At 41.8% G+C, this 21,206-nt stretch overlaps 1 protein-coding gene across 1 annotated transcript in view; it reads left to right on the top strand.

The window, feature by feature from the left end:
- LOC123763069 (uncharacterized) overlaps positions 1-10,580 on the top strand; it is a 12,936-nt gene extending 2,356 nt beyond the window's left edge. The window contains exons 4-6 of the mRNA XM_069301932.1: positions 5,663-5,673; positions 5,808-5,954; positions 10,464-10,580. Of these exons, the coding sequence (XP_069158033.1) occupies positions 5,663-5,673; positions 5,808-5,954; positions 10,464-10,580 (275 nt within the window). The remainder of the gene's footprint in view (positions 1-5,662; positions 5,674-5,807; positions 5,955-10,463) is intronic.
- The last annotated feature ends 10,626 nt before the right edge of the window (positions 10,581-21,206 follow it).

The following is a 21,206-nucleotide window of genomic DNA, read 5'->3' as shown; positions in this document are numbered from 1 at the left end:
AGTTTGCCATGGGTTCAAATATTAAGAGCAATATCCTCATGAGGCAGGGAACTAAATATCTTAAGGTAGAAATAGGCAACCTTAAATTTCTTGATTCACTGGCTTTTATTACGGGCAGTCTTTCGTCCCTAGCAAAGACCCACATTGATTCAGGCAGCCCCTTAACATTCACTCACTCAATGATAGAAGGTTTACCCGAAGAGAGTCACCACCTACTCTTAAAGGGTAAGCAGTTTTTCCCTTATGAATATGCCACAAAATCAGCTGCTTTAATGATGCAACACTCCCCCCTATTGAAATGTTTTACAGCTCCCTAAACAAATCATCCATCACTTTGGAAGAATATAGACATTCTAAATTAGTATGGGAGGCTACGGGATGTGAGTCATTAAAGGATTATCTCCTTGTTTATTTAAGGTGTGATGTCGGTTTACTGGCTGACATTTTTACTCACCATAGAGTAATTCTAAATGATATATTTTCCTTAGAGATGACTCACTACTGTAGCCTTCCAGGCTACTCCTATGATTGCTTCTTGAAAAGTAGCAAAATATCGTTGGAGTTAAGTGCAGATGTGACGTTGCACAATCTCATATCACAAAACATACGAGGGGGTTTTACAACTGCAGTTAGGAGTTATGCCAGAGCTAACAACCGCTATGTCAACCCATCTTTTAACCCCCAGGAGGATAGGTCTTCTTTCTTACTATACTTAGACTTCAACTCCCTTTACGGGAGTTGTATGACTAAGAAATTACCCTATGGTGGTCTAAGAAGGTTGTCATCTGATGAGATGAACTCCTTCATTAGCGAAGGGAAGATAATGACAGAACAGCCATTCTCTTCTAACAAAGGGTACTGGCTATTAATTGACACCAAACATGTGAGACCTGAAATAGCTAGACTAACAGACGATCTACCCCTTTGTTTACACCATAGGGGAATAAGTATGGAGGATATCTCACCATTTAGTAGGGGACTTCTGGAAACAAACAACATCACACACCTCCCCCAAAAAAACAACAAGTTGGTAGGGGATCATCTCCCAAAGAAACATTATTTCATATCTCTACACCTCTTACAGTTATTTATTGAGATAGGTCTTGAAGTAGGGGCTATTCATGCCATTTATGAGTTCCACCAGTCTGATTTTATGGCAGAATTTGTTAACACCAACGTTAACAATAGAAATGCTTCCACCAGTAACGATAGGAAAACACTCTTCAAATTACTGACGAACAGTGTTTTTGGTAAAACACTACTGAACCCAGCCCGTTATGCCATTGACACCAAACTAGTGACTTCAGCTAGGGTCTTTTTACGAGAGGTGAAGAATCCTCGCTTTAAACGTATGGTGCATTTAGGTGACAATAAATTATTGTCTGTCAGTTCCAGACCATTCATTAAAATTACTCATCCTAATTACATTGGGTTCCAGATTCTTGAGCTAGCAAAATACAGTTTGTACCATTTTTGGTACAGGGTACTTAAGAACCACTATTCAGATAGGGCAGCACTGATATACAGCGATACAGACAGTTTCATCTTCAGTTTAATGACTGAAGATGTCTTTAACGAGATGGGGAAAGAACCCCTTAGATCATGGATCGATACCAGTAACTTCCCTGAAACTCACCCCTTGTATGATCCTTCTAAAAAGGGTGTTTTAGGTCTTTTAAAGTCAGAGGTTTCAGATAGACACATCCTTGAAGTTGTAGCTCTCAAGCCCAAAATGTATAGTTTGCTGTTGCACAACAATTCAAATTCCATTACTGCTAAGGGTATCCCCCGCGCTGTGCAAAGATCTTTAACTCATAGCCATTTTAAAGAAACCCTTCACAACAATTCAGTAGTAAATACTTTTCAATACTACCAAATTAGGAATTTAGGAGGACAAATGGTCACCACCCATAATACTAAGAGGGGTTTAAGTGCATTTGATGATAAACGCTATTACCTAAATAAATACAAAAGCCTAGGCTATGGCCATCCAGACATACCACCTGACCCCCACCCATCCACCTCAACCCAAGGGGTGACCGCTGGAAGTGAAAGTGATGACGTCATCGAGCCACACGGTGAGGAAGGGCGACACCCTTCCAGTGAGAGTGAAAGCTATGACGACAGTAGCCCCCTAGGAGAGGAAGTAGAACCACAACACCTCTTTCTCCCTCTGGATGATGACTCATCGTCATCATCACCCCAGGAGGGGGGGGAAGACCCCACAACAGACCTGTGGGCACGGAGGAGGGGTCTAGTTAGACAATATTATGGGGGGGAATTAGATTACGACTACGTTTAAGCCACTATGTACTTTTGTTAATATATTGTATAAAACAAGTGTTATTTCTTTTCACCCACTTTTATTTTGAGTATATATATATCCTATATAGCTCCGGACATATATGCACATAGTCCTGGAGGGGCCATTCAGACTTGTTAGAATATATATATATCCTTAATTAGTCCTATATTTATATAATGACTGTAGTGTTTAAACGGAGATACACAGTGTAAGTGAAATGTGGTGGGGCACACCGTAGACTACAATTTGAGGTGGGTCTATCTGTCACCCCGCCTCTGATTCCTTTGTCCGATAAGTGGGCCTATCTGGCTCCCCGCCTCTGATTCCATTGTCTGATAAGTACCCCCCATTGTTTGTTAAGTGCGCCTATCTGGCTCTAATCATACTACTCACTCCTGATGTAAAGTTAATCAGTTTTGACGTTTGTTCTTTGTTCACATAGGTACCGGTTGATGATATTCTCGATTATCTTGCTCGTGAACTAATGAGACATGTTTTACCTCTTTCTGCTGATATTATTGTCAGTCTTGTTAGGTTGTGCATTAAAGAATGTAAATTTACCTTTAATAATGAGTATTATTTACAGACTTTTGGAATGGCAATGGGGAATCCTCTATCGCCATTGCTTTCAAACTTGTACTTGGAATTCTTCGAAAAGAAATTTGTTTCAAAAATAACTCCTGGAATCATTCCATGGTTTAGATATGTTGATGATATCTTGCGTATTTGGCCTTCAGATGTAAACACAGACGAATTTGTAGCCAAACCTAATGACCAAGTCACCTCCATAAAATTTACTATGGAGACTGAAATTGATAAATGTTTGCCATTCTTAGATGTGCTTATTCATAGGGAAGACTCTCCATTAAAGTTTAGTGTTTACAGAAAACCTATGAATAATTTATCTTATGTTCATTATTTTTCAGGGCATAGATACAATGTGAAAAAGTCAATTTTCTTTTCAATGTATCTAAGAGCTCTTCGAGTTGTGAGCCCAGAATTCTTAGACGATGAGTTTAAGAATATTGATTCGATTGGTCTTAAGCTTTGTTACCCACTGAATTTTTTGGAAGTTTGCCGTAACAAAGCTCGTCGTACATATTATAATAATGTATGCGGTGAAAGGATTCGCCCAAAGAATGTGTTATGTTTACCATATTTCTCTGGGTTTGAGAATATTGTCAAGGACTTGAAACTTTTTAATATAGATGTAATGTTTAGCTACGAAAACACTGTTGGTAAGCTATTAGTTAGGAACAGCCCTCGTAGTGATAATTGTGTTATTTATAAAATACCTTGTAAAGAATGTAATAAGTTCTATGTTGGGCAAACATCTAAAGATTTAAAATGTAGAATATCGCAACATAAATACTCTGTAAGACATAGCCAATTGTCTAATGCTTTGTTTGTTCATTTGTCAGAAAAAGCTCACCAAATTGATTGGGAGAGTGCTTCTTCAATAACAAATTGTAAAAGCACCTATAACAGAAACATAATTGAATCTGCTTTGATACAGATCACAATAGAAAGTAATTTGAATATTAGCAGTGGTCTATATAACTTAGATCCATTATTAATAGATCAGTTAAAGGGCGATTTAAGTAGGATCATTGGAACGCATTTGTCTCACTAATTCATTGTATATATTTACCATTTTATGCTATAATTATCTATGTATTGTGCCTGTGTATGTGTGCTGTATCAGATGGGCCATTGTGCGACATCAGATGGGCCAATTGGCTGCATCTGATGGGCCAATGGGACGTCTGCGCTGTCCACGTATTGTACCTCACCTCACTTCACCATTCTCTCCTGCCTATTTATACCCATCACTCGATCTGTAAAATCACTCCTTCTGAAGATGTATTAATATACGAAAGTACTTAAGGAAATTCCTGTTTCATTTTTCCTCCGTGGTCTGACATTATCATATATATATATATATATATATATATATATATATATATATATATATATATATATATATATATATATATATATATATATATATATATATATATATATATATATATATATATATATATATATATATATATACGTATATATATATATATACGTATATATATATATATATATATATATATATATATATATATGTGTGTGTGTGTGTGGGAGTACCCACGACTACCCAAGTGGAAGACACTAACAACGAATAATTCAACAATTAAACAATAATTACTTAAACAATAAATGTATATCAAAACGTTTCAAGGCTTTGTCAATATTTTCGAACTCCGAAAAATATAGTAAACAAAATTTTTTGGCCGGAGTTTCCCAGTGCATATTTTGTTATAATATGTACGATGTGCTTTGCTAAGGCAAACTTCCAAAAAAACTTAGTGGGTAATAAAGCCCTACTCTTCACGTGCCCACTCGGGGACTGTCAGCCCCAACGAGCTCAATATATAGGCAAGACAACAAAATTCCATTTCAAAATGCCTAACATTGCACTAGTTGCAAGGTTCTATTAAAGAACATATAATCATTATTCATAACCAGACCTTCACCAGAGATATTCTCACAAACACAACTAGTGTGTCGAAAGATATAGACGCCTACAAACATGACCAAACATAAGCTTACCCCACCCCCCTTTTTTGTCTCTTGTTTTTACCCTTCTCTTATTCTATATCATCTCACTTTGTGGGGCCACGTGAGCAACACACATGTGAACACGCTAGAATAGTCCCCAAGCCAATATGCAACTGAAAACTCCATACCCCCAGAAGGATTCGAACGCAATTTTCCCGGAGCACTGCAACTGGCTTACCCGGTACCTTAACCACTCGACCAACCGTGGCTGTACAAAAGACATTGGACGCCGAGGCTATATCCCCAACGTCCCGACGGCACTTGGTGATAAGCCTGGGCATAGTTATTTCATAGAATCACCTCACTTTGTTCACGTGGCCCCACAAATTGAGGTGATACGATGAAATAACAAAACCCAAGCTTACCACCAAGTGCCGTCGGGACGTTGGGGGATATAGCCTCAGGTACCAATGTCTTTTGTACGGTCATGGTTGGTGACCGTACAAAAGACATTGACTTTCTCCTGTACAGATAGATAGACAGAGAAACCTGGGCACCGCCGGGTATCACTATCTGACGTACTCTACTTCCTTCCCCTCCCGTTTACTCTCCCTCCCCTCCCGTTTTCTTTCCCTCTCTCCTGTTTTCTCTCCCGTTTTCGCTCCCTCTCTCCCGTTTTCTCTACCTCTCATTGAAAAAAACACGTGCTTGAGGGATGATGACTCACCATGACTCAACTTTGAGTCAACGTCAACAATAGCTGGAAATCCTAATGAATAATGTGTTTGATTTGACTGATTTCAGACTTCGCAAGAGTCGGTGGGATTCAGAATAGGAGCCAGTCCTTCTTAGTGAGGGGCAAGTGTGCGGACCCCAAACACACTATGACACTCACTATACCATGACAAATCACCCTGCAAAATTCCGCGAGACAATCCATAAATGACAGGTCATCATCCATGGACAGATAAAGAGACATTCTTTGATAGATATAGATAATAAGAACATCAGCAGCTGCAATAATATAAGGCATTACCAGCACCAAATATCTGGAGCTGGAATATCTCCAAATATATCTCTTGAATATACTAGCACTGTAATTTATCTTTGTTTGGGATGGTTACTCTCATAATCAAGAAATATTAAGAGTATATGTGTTTCATTAATGAGAATATGAGATCAATCAATGATTATGTGAGATCAATCAATGACTATGGGAGATCAATCAATGATTAAATGCGGTCTATCAATAGGCACGTGAGGTCCAACAATGAGTGTTTGATTGATAGAATAGAGAAAGATACAACGTCCATTATCAGGAACATTAGAAGGAAAGAAAGCATATTGACACTACGGAAAGAAATGTGCATCGTAGACCTCAAGGAAAAACTTCCCCAGCATTAGAGTTGTAAATAAATGCAGCGAGTTAGATGGGGAAATAGATGAAGGCATGTCAGTACACATGTTTTATACCAAATACTTTAGAAAATGCAAGTATAGTCATTGCAATAGCCGACTGCTCGAGTGCAGGGCTCTAGAGCTGAAACTCGACCCTGAAAGCTGATCCAAGAAAGCGCTTAGACAAGTATAATAGAGTAGATCATGCATAAATAGCGAACGCGGCTCAGGTGTTCAAAATGAGAACACACACAATTAAGACACAAGCAACAAGCACACTCACTGAGGAAGACATTCAACAGCTTAAATTACATTAATATAAAAGGTTGAGTATAATTCTATGCTTTAAAACTGTCATGGCGTCCGTTTCCACACATAAAAGGTTTCTGCCTCTAGAACGAAATTAACATTATCCTAATTAGCAGACCTCAGGATGACAGCCTGATTATTGCTTAAAAAAACACTTTCCTTTTGACAAGTGTGACAAACCATTAAATATTCATCACTTATTTACATATGTTTCAGAGACGCGTAATATTACAACCAAAATAGTAATATTCTAAGTATTCATTATGGATACACACAAACTTATAAGAGAATAACAAGTATTCCCATTAACTCCAGGCATCACCGACATCACCGTACACTATTGACTACAGTCAATAGTGTACTATCTACTTCATAAGATGATAGTACTTATTTTAACTATTTGGTAGAAAGTACCAATGTGGAGTGAAGAACCACCAGTAAACCTTCTTTTGGAATAATTTACAGAGTTCGTAAAAAGTAAATATTAGAGCCAAACTTAACTATTTATAGGGTTAGTATATAGCACATATATGCACTATATTAGGCCGAGGACAGTGTGTATTAGGCCTAGGAATGTTAGAAGATGTTTGGGTCAGTCAGCTTCACATAGTTATGTTGCTGATGGAAAATAAAAAGTTTTAGGTTTGTCTAAATTCAATAATGCAAAAGTCTACATTTTGTTGGTCCATCGCTATATATAGGAACTATTTGGTGGGAAAGTACTAATAAGTACTTCTATTATTGAACATAACAAAGGAACATCATAATTGTCGACATCGCTCATTGTGCTTGTTGACTTTCACCAAAGTTCAAAATTGACTTCAACTTTAAAGTCATCAACTTTCTAAGTAATGCACGAAGGAGGAAAGTTTAAATTGCTTATCAGTAAGTTGGTGAAGCATGGAAATTTGTTTTAACACTTCTCATGGCATAGTTTACTTGGCCATAACAACCCTGTGTCACTTGGCTTGGCCACCAGGACCAGTGTCACCTGGCTTGGCCACCAGGCCCAGTGTCACCTGGCTTGGCCACCAGGCCCAGTGTCACTTGGCTTGGCCACCAGGACCAGTGTCACCTGGCTTGGCCACCAGGCCCAGTGTCACCTGGCTTGGCCACCAGGACCAGTGTCACCTGGCTAGGCCACCAGGACCAGTGTCACTTGGCTTGGCCCCCAGGCCCAGTGTCACTTGGCTTGGCCCCCAGGCCCAGTGTCACTTGGCTTGGCCCCCAGGCCCAGTGTCACTTGGCTTGGCCACCAGGACCAGTGTCACTTGGCTTGGCCCCCAGGACCAGTGTCACTTGGCTTGGCCCCCAGGCCCAGTGTCACTTGGCTTGGCCCCCAGGCCCAGTGTCACTTGGCTTGGCCACCAGGCCCAGTGTCACTTGGCTTGGCCACCAGGACCAGTGTCACTTGGCTTGGCCCCCAGGACCAGTGTCACTTGACTTGGCCACCAGGCCCAGTGTCATTTGGCTTGGCCACCAGGACCAGTGTCACTTGACATGGCCACCAGGACCAGTGTCACTTGACTTGGCCACCAGGACCAGTGTCACTTGACTTGGCCACCAGGACCAGTGTCACTTGACTTGGCCACCAGGACCAGTGTCACTTGACTTGGCCACCAGGACCAGTGTCACTTGACTTGGCCACCAGGACCAGTATCACTTGGCTTGGCCACCAGGACCAGTGTCACTTGGCTTGGCCACCAGGACCAGTGTCACTTGACTTGGCCACCAGGACCAGTGTCACTTGGCTTGGCCACCAGGACAAGTGTCACTTGGCTTGGCCACCAGGACCAGTGTCACTTGACTTGACCACCAGGACCAGTGTCACTTGGCTTGGCCACCAGGACCAGTGTCACTTGGCTTGGCCACCAGGACCAGTGTCACTTGGCTTGGCCACCAGGACCAGTGTCACTTGACTTGACCACCAGGACCAGTGTCACTTGGCTTGGCTCCCAGACCCAGTGTCACTTGGCTTGGCCTCCAGGCCCAATGTCACTTGGCTTGGCCTCCAGGCCCAGTGTCACTTGGCTTGGCCCCCAGACCCAGTGGCACTTGGCTTGGCGTCCAGGACCAGTGTCAGTTGGCTTGGCCCCCAGACCCAGTGTCACTTGGCTTGGCCTTCAAGCCACTCTTACTCCCCACTTACTGACGACTGTGACGATTACTGGCCTGAGATCACGCTGCACAGTAGCAAAGTGAAGTCCCTACCTACTGATGACTGACAACCAACTGACGCAGAACACGGTGCACAGTAGCTAATTACACATACCGACGACTGTGATCTCAGTTCAGAGTAGCCAAACTATCACCAACTCCTGTCACTTAACTATTATAATTATGAGGTACAGTATTATACTTGAAAAAATTACAAGAAAATTCTATGCTTTAAGTTCAAGCAAGTTTATTTATAAAAAGAAATTAATATTTTTTTAAATATTTTTTTCAGTTTTAATGCAAAACTGTCAGGTGAATTTAGGTGATTTAAAAATTGCTTTAAAATGTATATCTTCTTTTATATATAATTTTACATTTTTATATTAATTAGTATTTTTGCTAAAAAATTATTGTAATTAAGAAAATTTTTATTTATTTGCTTGTCTTCCCTCACTCTTGAGGAAGACTATAGAGTTAATTTTTAATACAGATTTAAAGGGTGACTATAATATTGACAATATATTGTGTTGATTCATTGTTTCGAGAGAAGTGCGATGGTGGAAGATGACCATTTGTTGATGGGTCATGACTATAGGCGCACCCTTTCTCTCCTCTTCTAAACCTTCTTTCTCTTTATACACGACGACCACTAGGAAGCCTCGTGATGGTGCGAGTCACCAAACTCTTGTGGGTTGCAACCACACTGGCCTCAGAACATGGTACAATGTACCTAATGTTAGGACCCCAGGTAGCCTGAAGAACGAGTCTAACTGTCTTAGACTCCGCCTACTGGACCTGATTGAGAAGTTAGAGGAAGTGTAGATATATGAATGTATTCTAAATACATGACAAATGTCAGTGAATAATGTAAAAGCATGCGCAGAGGATGAACATGTAAATAAGTGACATGACATGAGATGTCGATACTTTGCTGACATGAAGTGAAACTCGCGGGACATCTTGACCATACTTGAGCAACAGAAGTTGAGAGGGAATGTCGCGTTCTGTTGAGCTCCTGGTAGAGGAGGACCACCTAGTTGTGTGCCCTTTCAAGAGGAGGAAATCAGGCAGGCGTTTATGTGGGAAGACTTAATGTACTCAAGTCAGGAGCAAAAGAGCTGTGCGGCAGTCTAAAAGAGACCTGGTTGGATGTCATAGGAGGACAACATCTTGGAGCAGAAGCTGATTGACCGCCCTCCAGATACAAATTCTGGAGTTTGTGAGGGAGAACTACAAAGTTTGTATGGGAGAACCACAACGTTTGTATGGGAGAACCACAACGTTTGTATGGGAAAACCACAACGTTTGTATGGGAAAGCTACAATGTTTGTGTGGTGGAAGTTAGTGAGAGAACTTCGTGCCAGAGGAGTACAAGCTATACTATTAGGTGAAGTAGGACTTCCAGTGAGAAGTGGAACTTCATGGACCTAATGAATCTTAGAGTTGTGTGGGGAGCTACACGTCGTTGGTGTAAAGTGTTTGGAGAGAGCTTCACTGGCATTTAAGGAGGACTACATTGCAGGTGATTGGTGGTACTGCAGGAGTTCCTGACATATTCTGAGGACCCAGATGATGATTGTAGTGGGGGACCTCGAGTAATGGAGTAGAGGACCATATGGACCTCGATATCTAAGGGAGTGCTTGCTTGTGTTTTTGGCGTGAAAGGCGCAATGTAAGGTGAGAGATTGTTGCTTTTGTAGAGTTGGAAATATATACATATTATATGTGTCATGTATTGCAGCCTAAAGCAGTGAAGGAAGCAGAAGGCTCTGGACTGAAGTCCGAGCAGCAGCCTGGTGCAGTTATAGGATGGAGACATAAGGTGACATTAGTGTGTTATCAGTTGGTAGTAGCCTAAGAGGTGATTGTACTGTTTTATAACCATTTCCTTTATGTGTATGTTTAAATGTATTAACTATTATGTTTGTTAGCTGGCTTTTGCTCTTTTCCTGGTGAGGCTTCCTGGCTAGAGAGAGAGAAAGAGAGAAAGACTCGGCTATAACATGGGTGATAGTGGACTATAACTGAGGAGGATTGAGAGATCATCCCACAGTAAGGAGAGTGCGGGGAGTCACGGCGCCACAAGAGGGGGTGTGTACACATGACAACTAGGCAGTGTGAGCCGTAACCCTGAACAAAGGTGACGCTGAACCCCTCTCCCAGAACCAGACGCTCACCAGGCAGCCCGTCCTCCAAACAAAGATCCGAAAGTGATTCCATGCAACCGCCAAACCCCCTGTTTATGAATGAAAAGCGGTTTACACACGACTCACAACTGCTGACGTTCGAACATATCCGGAACAAGTGCTTCACTGACGAATTTTCTTCGAATCACAACGCTATAAATGCTTCACCCACGTACTACAAATACAAATAATCGCCAACAGAACCTAAACACCTAACCTATCCTATACCTATATATACACAATATGCTAATATATTATAATATTAATTTATACTTGAGAAAATTTCCGTTTTGAATGAACAGCATGTTAAAATTTATGAATGCGTCTGTGGGGTTGACCGCTGGATGTAATGGACTTGAGTCGAGGACGGGTTGCACCAGGGTGATCTCTTAAATAATTACAAGAACTCCAGTGTTCATTGCTGGTCGACCGACGGTAGCAGGAGTGTGGCTACCGGCTGTTCGTCCTGTTAAGGAGTGGTTGGGGACCTCTGTTCAATGGTAAGCGAATATCAGGTTGGTTCATATAACCAAGTTTTAGTGCGGGAATAAAGAAACCTCTCCCGACTCCCCTCCACACCCCCTGATACTAAGTGATCCCCTACTTTCTTACGACTGTGACGACCAGTGGCCTCAGAACACGGTGCACAGTAGCTTAGTGATCCCCACTTACTGACGGCTGTGACGACTACTGTTGTAGTGAGGCACTAGGAAGCCTCGTGATGGTGCGAGTCATTAAACTCTTGTGGGTTGCAACCACACTGGTCTCAGAACACGGTACACAGTAGCTAAGTGATCCTTACTTACTGACGACTGTGACGACCATTGGCCTCAGAACACGGTGCACAGTAGGTAAGTGATCCCCTATGACTGTCGACTGTGATCTGAGAACACGTTCCACAGTAGCTAAGTGATCCCAACTTACTGACAACTGTGACGACCGCTGGCCTCAGAACATAGTACACAGTAGGTAAGTGATTCCCACTTACTGACGACCAGTGGACGTAGAACACGGTACACAGTAGCTAACTGATCCCAATTACAACTGTGACGACCACTGCCTCAGAACAAGGTGCACAGTAGCTAAGTGATCCCCCACTTACTGACAACTGGCCTCAGAACACGGTGACTGGCTGTGACGGATTCAGAGATTACATAACAGGAACTATAACAATGGGTGGACCTAAGATAATAGTGGCAGTCATTTACAACCCTCCCCTAAATGACAGAAGACCTAGACAGGAGTTTGATAGGAACAACATGGCAACCATTAATATAATAGAGAGAGCAGCTTCAGTTGCCTGCAGGAATGGCTCAAAACTCTTAATCATGGGTGATTTCAACCATGGAATGATAGACTGGGAGAATGGGGACCCACATGGTGGTGCAGATATGTGGCGAGCTAAACTCTTGGAAGTGGCAACAAGGAATTTTCTGAGCCAGCATGTCAAGGAACCCACAAGAATGAGAGGCAATGATGAACCAGCTAGACTCGACTTGATATTCACCCTGAATGAGTCAGAAATAAGGGAAGTCAAAGTTGAAGCCCCCATAGGAATGAGTGACCACAGTGTACTGACCTTTGAGTACTTGGTGGAGGTAGGGATAACCTATCCAAGGATGGGAGTAGAGGGGAAAAGACTGAATTACCGAAGAGGAAAATATGACGAGATGAGGAACTTCCTCAGGGGAATACCATGGGAAACAGAACTTAGAGACAAGAATGTGCAGGTCATGATGGATTTTGTCACCCAAAAGTGCCAGGAAGCTGCAGACAGGTTTATCCCCGTCCAAAAGGAGAAAAACGAAAAACAACAGAAAAACCCATGGTTCAACCAGGAATGTAAGGTAGCGAAACAACTGAGTAAAAGAACATGGAGAAACTACAGAAATAACAGAACACCAGAGAGCAGGGAGAGATACCAGAGGGCCAGAAATAAGTACATCAGAGTGAGGAGGGAAGCAGAGAGACAGTTTGAAAATGACATCGCAAGTAAAGCCAAGACCCAACCAAAGCTGCTCCACAGCCATATCAGGAGGAAAACAGCAGTAAAGGAACAAGTGATGAAGCTGCGGAAAGGGGAGAACAGATACACAGAGAATGACAAGGAGGTGTGTGAAGAACTCAACAACAGATTCCAGGAGGTCTTCACAATAGAACAAGGAGAAGCCCCTGCACTGAATGAGGAGGCGGCAAACCAAGCAACCTTGGAGGAATTTGACCTCACCAGTGATGAGGTCAAAAGGTGTCTGCTGGAGCTTGATGTGACAAAGGCTGTTGGGCCTGATAGAATCTCACCATGGATACTAAAGGAAGGTGAAGAAGCACTAAGTGTGCCACTCTCTATGGTGAATAACAGGTCACTGGAAACAGGAGACTTACCAGAAAGTTGGAAGACAGCTAACGTGGTCCCAATATACAAAAAGGGTGACAGGCAAGAGGCACTGAATTACAGGCCAGTTTCCTTAACTTGTATACTATGCAAGGTGCTGGAGAAGATCGTGAGGAAAAGGCTCGTAGAGCATCTGGAGGGAAATAACTTTGTAACGCACCACCAACATGGGTTTAGAGATGGTAAATCGTGCCTCACAGGTTTAATAGAATTTTATGACCAGGCAACGAAAATTAGGCAGGAAAGAGAAGGGTGGGCCGACTGCATTTTCCTGGATTGCCAAAAAGCCTTTGACACAGTACCCCATAAAAGGCTGTTAAAAAAGTTGGAGCAACAGGTAGGAGTAAAAGGGAAGGTGCTCCAGTGGATAAGGGAGTACTTAAGCAACAGGAAACAGCGAGTAACGGTGAGGGGGGAGACATCTGAGTGGCGAGATGTCACCAGCGGAGTCCCACAGGGCTCAGTACTTGAACCCATCCTGTTTCTAATATATGTGAACGATCTTCCAGAGGGTATAGACTCATTCCTCTCGATGTTTGCTGATGATGCAAAAATTATGAGAAGAATCAAGACGGATGAAGATAGACAGAGACTACAGGATGACCTGGATAAACTGGAGGAATGGTCTAGAAAATGGCTGCTAAAGTTCAACTCGGGAAAGTGTAAGGTGATGAAATTAGGCAAAGGGAGCAGGAGGTTGAACACAAGGTATCATCTGGGAGGGGAAATCCTGCAAGAGTCAAATAGAGAGAAGGATCTGGGGGTTGATATCACACCGAACCTGTCCCCAGAGGCCCACATCAAAATAATATCATCAGCGGCATATGCTAGACTGGCCAACATAAGAACTGCCTTCAGAAACTTGTGTAAGGAATCTTTCAGAACCCTGTATACCACTTATGTAAGACCAATTCTGGAGTATGCAGCTCCAGCCTGGAGTCCATACCTAGTTAAACACAAGACAAAGTTAGAGAAGATTCAGCGGTATGCCACCAGGCTCGTCCCGGAACTGAGAGGATTGAGCTACGAGGAAAGGCTAAAGGAGCTGAACCTCACATCCCTGGAAAACAGAAGAGTAAGGGGAGACATGATAACCACCTACAAAATTCTCAGGGGAATTGACAGGGTGGACAAAGACAAACTCTTCAGCACGGGTGGGACACGAACAAGGGGACACAGGTGGAAACTTAGTACCCAGATGAGCCACAGAGACGTTAGAAAGAATTTTTTCAGTGTCAGAGTAGTAAATAAATGGAATGCACTAGGAAGCGATGTGGTGGAGGCTGACTCCATACACAGTTTCAAATGTAGATATGATAGAGCCCAGTAGGCTCAGGAATCTATTCACCAGTTGATTGACAGTTGAGAGGCGGGACCAAAGAGCCAAAGCTCAACCCTCGCAAGCACAATTAGGTGAGTACGGTGCACAGTAGCTAAGTGATCCCCACTTAATGACGAATACTGAACTCAGAACGTGGTACACAGTAGCTAATTACACATAGCGACGACTGTGATCTTAGTTTAGAGTAGCCAAGCCATCACCAACTACAGACGAGCAATAATCAATTTCTGTATATAAGTTTGATAATTATAAAGTAATATCTATTATTTGTTTATATATTACTGTGTAAAGTCACTGAAAGCAAGTTTATTCATTAATGTTTTTTATTTTTCACAAAATATTTAGTAAAATTTTTATACAAAACTAACAATTGACTTCATTAAAAACTCTAATTGCTATAAGAAATGCAAATAACTTTATATATTTTGCCTAATATGTATACAAATTATAATTTTCTTAAGTATGTGTAATTAAGAAGATATTATTTTATTTAGCTGCTTGTTTTCCCACTCTCACAAGGTAGGCAGTAGTTTTGGGTTTTCATTAATTTTTTAAGGTTAACTATAATATTACCAAAATATTGTGCTCATTCATTGTTTCGAGAGAAGTGCGATGGTGGATGATGACCATTTGTTGATGGGTCATGACTATAGGCGCACCCTTTCTCTCCTCTTCTAAACCTTCTTTCTCTTTATACACGACGACCACTAGGAAGCCTCGTGATGGTGCGAGTCACCAAACTCTTGTGGGTTGCAACCACACTGGCCTCAGAACATGGTACAATGTAGCTAATGTTAGGACCCCAGGTAGCCTGAAGAACGAGTCTAACTGTCTTAGAGTTATTCCGCCTACTGAACCTGATTGAGAAGTTAGAGGAAGTGTAAATATATGAATATATTCTAAATACATGACAAATGTCAGTGAATATTTTTAAAGAATGCGCAGAGTATAAACATGTAAATAAGTGACATGACTCACTTATTTACACTTAGAGAGCACTTATGGGGGTGCTCTCGTCTCTGTATTATATACAGAGACGAGAGCACCCCCAAATTAGACATACCCGAGCCACACTTGAAGAGTCTTCTTGAGGCATGTACAAAAGAAGCCTCTTTTATCAGACCGCAAGGAGACATGTATCTACAAATAGACGGAGTAGCAATGGGCTCCCCCTTAGGAGTGTTATTTACTAATTTTTATATGGGAACCATATAAATAAATATATGAGATATTAATTGACGATCTCATATAATATGAGATCGTCAATTGTATCTTCTGATTTTTGTCTGTATGGATAACGTTTCTATTAACAATATCTTTCAGGACCCTTTCCTCCGTTTTATGAGCTGTGGAAAAGAAGTTCCTGTAAAATAGTCTAATAGGAGGTACAGGTGTTGTGTTAGTTGTCTCTTCAGAGGTTGCATGGCGTTTCACCTTCCTTCTTATGATGTCTTCAACGAAACCATTGGAGAAGCCGTTGTTGACTAGGACCTGCCTTACCCTACAGAGTTCTTCATCGACTTGCTTCCATCCTGAGCTGAGGCTGAGAGCACGGTCAACATGAGCGTTAACGACACTCCTCTTGTACCTGTCTGGGCAGTCACTGTTGGCATTGAGGCACATTCCTATGTTTGTTTCCTTAGTGTAGACTGCAGTGTGGAAACCTCCGCTCCTTTTCATGACTGTTACATCTAGAAAGGGCAGCTTCCCATCCTTCTCCATCTCGTAAGTGAAACGCAACACAGAATTCCGCTCAAATGCCTCCTTCAGCTCCTGCAGATGTCTGACATCAGGTACCTGTGTAAAAATGCCATCAACGTACCTGCAGTATATGGCCGGATTCAAGTTCATGTCGACTCAGACCTTTTGTTCGATGGTACCCATGTAGAAGTTCGCAAACAGGACACCTAGGCGAGAACCCATGACGACCCCATCTACTTGCTTATACACGTGCCCATCCGGGCTCAAAAAGGGTGCCTCTTTAGTACAAGCTTCGAGTAGTTTCCTTAGAATGTTTTCTGGTATATCAAGAGGAGTACAGGCCAGATCACGATATACTCTGTCCGCTATCATCCCGATTGTTTCATCCACAGGTACGTTGGTAAACAGTGATTCTACGTCCAACGTGGCTCTCATCCCTCTGGCCCGTGTTCCCCGCTAAGGGGAGTGGGAGTATGTTAAGTGGGAGTACCCTACAGCATCACTGGAAAAACATAGCCTGGCCAATTATAAATATCTAGGGTAGAGAAAGGATAGCAAACAATATTCCAGTTTACTGCGCATTTAAATAAATCCACATAACATTAACAAATAATACAGTCTACTAAACTCACACACTATTACTAATCCAGCTTCTCAACAACTGGGCATGATCAACAAACAAGTCTCAAAACTGTATCCAATCAGCATTAGCTGACACCAGGCTCTATCTTGGTGCAATGGGACACTAGCGCCTATTTTGCTGCTAATGTCAATATAGGGTAGTAGTGTCACAACCAGTAACAAATGAGGTATGAGGAATCAATATCATATACAGCACAATGGCATTTCACAAGTTCCTCAGGTACCCACCTCACTAAGACATATAGAAGCACCTACCACTTACTATGATTCATACCACCTTGTGTATGAATCATGCACAAGGGTAGAAATGATCCATGGTATACATCACTGCAACATGACAAATATCATAACAGTCAAATAACAAAAATAAGGTCACTAATCCCGACCCATAACGCCAACAGATGCGCTCGCCTGAGACGCGACATGTTCTATAAATATATAACATGTGTATCAAAAGCTTGTCTATGTGGCACCTGACAGTTGAGTGGACAGCACTTCGGATTCGGAGTCCTGAGGTTCCGGGTTCGATCCATGGTGGAGGCATGAGACAAATGGGCAAATTGTTTCTTTCACCCTGAGGCCCCTGTTCACCTAGCAGTAAAGAGGTACCTGGGAATTAGACAGGTGCTACGGGCTGCTTCCTGTGAGGAGGGATGTGTAACAAAAAGGAGGCCTGGTCGAGGACCGGGCCGCGAGGACTTTATGCCCCAAAATCATCGCAAGATAACCTCAAGAATCTCACAGTGCCATAATTTCAGTAAATGTCACGACAAAAGGACAATACAATGAACAATTATGAAATGGAAATTACACAGTATAAATGATAGTAATATATCCGAGACCTAAATGTGTACATTTTCCATCACAGTTCACATAATATTTCCTATACAGCATTAAGTGGCATTCAATACAAAAAGCATATAAGGAAGTTTTTCAAGCTACATGACATTAGGCTACTGCTATTCACTAGACTTCTAATATATATCCACAAATACATGAGATACATCTTTGATACAGAAATATAATATATATGGTTATGTATAACCTGCATTGGCAATACACAAATTATAATAATATACTGCCAAAAGAAGACTAACTATATTCTTCTATATAAATAAAATTGGAAATGTTCGTTTGTTCAAAATCGTTAATCTCCGAAAGTTCTTCACTGCTTGCTTTGAAATTTTCACACAATGATCCATTCGCATCCGAGCGGGTTTTTATATACATAATATATTTATGTCACGTCTGTGACGGAAAAAAACATGCTTCTTTTGAAAAATTGATTACTTTGATTGATTTTGAAAAAATTACTGGGCGCAATTCTTTAACTGTAGCCTCTGTTTAACGCAACAGTAAAATGTGTACTTGGATGAAAAAACGATTCTTCGCGGCAGGGGATCGTATTCCAGGGACCTGCCCGAAACGCTACGCGTACTAGTGGTTGTACAAGAATGTAACAACTCTTGTATATATCTCAAAAAAAAAAAAAAAAATAGGCGCGTGTTTTTGTATGCCTACTATGTTCACACCTCACCTGAGACAGGAAAAAAACATGCTTCTTTTGGAAAACAGTGCCACCTGTTGGATGTAAGAGCAACACACGTTATAATCTCCCAAAGTTCTTCACCGATTGCTTTGAAATTCTGGCACAACGTTCCATTCGAATATGCGCATGTTTTTATATACCTACTGTATTGATGCCACACCTGTGAAAGGTAAAAACATTTAAAAAAAAACAGCGCCATCTGTTGCGCGTAATAGCAACACACACTATTCAAAATACGTTACGAATTCCATTTCTATGTTTTCGTTTGCATTGGTAAATTTAATTGTCATAGAGTTCGATTTATTAAAATTTTTATTCAATTAATTTGTGTGACATTGTGTTGGAATTGAGCTGTGTTGTTTACCATACCATTCATTTTGTAGATATAAGAATAGATGACACACCTGTGACTGGTAAAAGCATTCCTTTTTTTTTAAGAAATGGCGCCATCTGTTGCACGTCAGAGACACACGCGCTACACTAAATATGGAACGATTCCATTTCAATGTTTTCGATTGCATTGACAAATTAAATTTTCATACATTTTGATTTATTTTAATTTTGATTTAACTATTTTGTTGTGACATTGCGTTGGAACTGAGCTATCTTATTTACCATGTCATTCATTTCGTGACTATAAGTATAGATGCCACACCTGTGACAGTTAAAAACATGATTTTTTTGGTTTAAACAGTGCCATCTGTCACACGTAAGAGCAACTTGCGCTTACTAAATACGTTTTGATTCCATTTCAATGTTTCCAATTTCATTGATAAATTAAATGTTCATAAATTTCGATTTATTTTCAGTTTGATTCAATTATTTTGTGTAAAACTGAGTTGGAATTGAGCTTTGTTGTTTACCATACCATTCATTTAATGAGTATAGTTTATTTTTTTATTTTTTTATTTTTTTCATTTAGTTTTTTAATTGTTTTTCTTATATTTCAGTGATGGGAAGATCAGATCATTTGATGTTCCCAATTTTCTGATGGGAACATCAGATCATTTGGGAGTGCATTGGATGAGGGAGTGGGGGATGACGAGGGGACAGGGGAGGGGGGGAGGGTTAATGGTGGGGAGGAACAGGGGAGGGGGGAGATGGGGATGTTGGGGAAGACGAGGGGACTGGGGAGGGGGTAAGGGTGGGAGGACGAAGCGACTGGGGAGTTGGGGATAAGTGAACAAGGAAATGGTGGGGAGGACAAGGGGACAGGTGAGAGAGGAATGGTTGGGAGGATGAGGGGGACGTGGGAGAGGGGAATGGTGGGGAGGACTGGGAGACAGGAGGAAGGATGCTGTTACTCAGCAACACACATGCTTTGCTGAGCCACAGCAACGCGTGGCCGGGTACGGTTAGTTTATAATATTCGTGATACTAGGCTAATCAGCCAAGATATCACTATACAGTTAGAGCACATCACACACCAGCCTCAGTACTCACCTAGCTGTACTCACCTTGTTGTGCTTGAGGGGGTTGAGCTTTGGCTCTTTGGTCCCGCCTCTCAACCGTCAATCAACTGGTGTACAGATTTCTGAGCCTACTAAGCTCTATCATACTTATATTTGAAACTGTGTATGGAGTCAGCCTCCACCACATCACTGCCTAGTGCATTCTAGTGCAGTTGGTATAGTGACCACCATACACCAGTTGGTATAGTGACCACCATACACCAGTTGGTATAGTGACCACCATACACCAGTTTGTATAGTGTCCACCATACACCAGATAGTAGTGTCCACCATACACCAGTTGGTAGTGTCCACCATACACCAGTTGGTATAGTGTCCACCATACATCAGTTGGTATAGTGTCCACCATACACCAGTTGGTATAGTGTCCACCATACACCAGTTGGCATAGTGACCACCATACACCAGTTGGTATAGTGACCACCATACACCAGTTGGTATAGTGTCCACCATACACCAGTTGGTATAGTGTCCACCATACACCAGTTGGTATAGTGTCCACCATACACCAGTTGGTATAGTGTCCACCATACACCAGTTGGTATAGTGTCCATCATACACCAGTTGGTATAGTGACCACCATACACCAGTTGGTATAGTGTCCACTGTCGGGGTTTATCGGTGAGCAACAGTATACTCAAGGTCACTCACCGTAGCCTTGCGGGTCTTCACTCTATCCTCGCGGCGCCACTGTACGCCAGGAGAGTATCCCAGTCAATCCCAACCGGCCTCTGATCGAGAAGGAGTGGGAACACAACTTGTTCACTTAACTATTGTGTGCCCGCCCCGTCATGGGCTCTACTACTAACCACAAGGTCGCCAACTGGTGTTTCCGGTGTCCAGTAACACGTCAGTGGTTTTGTTGAATTGTGGTAACAGTGGCAAGGGCACACTCAATATGATATCAGGCAGGTATTTACTTCTATCACGATCTGCTGTCAGGTATTATATAGCCACAAAAAATATGGAGGGGATGATATAAACACCAATATACTTTGTATTTTACTTAAAACTCATTCAAAGACATCTCAAGATTATATCAATAAGCAAACAGCTGTTTCAGGCAGAAGTCGCTCGTTCCCACATATAATCATGAACTTCCCAAGCCGGCAACGCTCCCCCTCACGTCAATGTCAAAATCAGCTGGGCGACTACCCCCGCGCGAATGTTATTTTATCTGTTTGCTTGTGGCGTGACGCG

This window comes from Procambarus clarkii, chromosome 47, assembly GCF_040958095.1.
Source record: "Procambarus clarkii isolate CNS0578487 chromosome 47, FALCON_Pclarkii_2.0, whole genome shotgun sequence".
NCBI lineage: Eukaryota > Metazoa > Arthropoda > Malacostraca > Decapoda > Cambaridae > Procambarus > Procambarus clarkii.
This window is presented reverse-complemented; position numbering and strand designations above follow the sequence as displayed.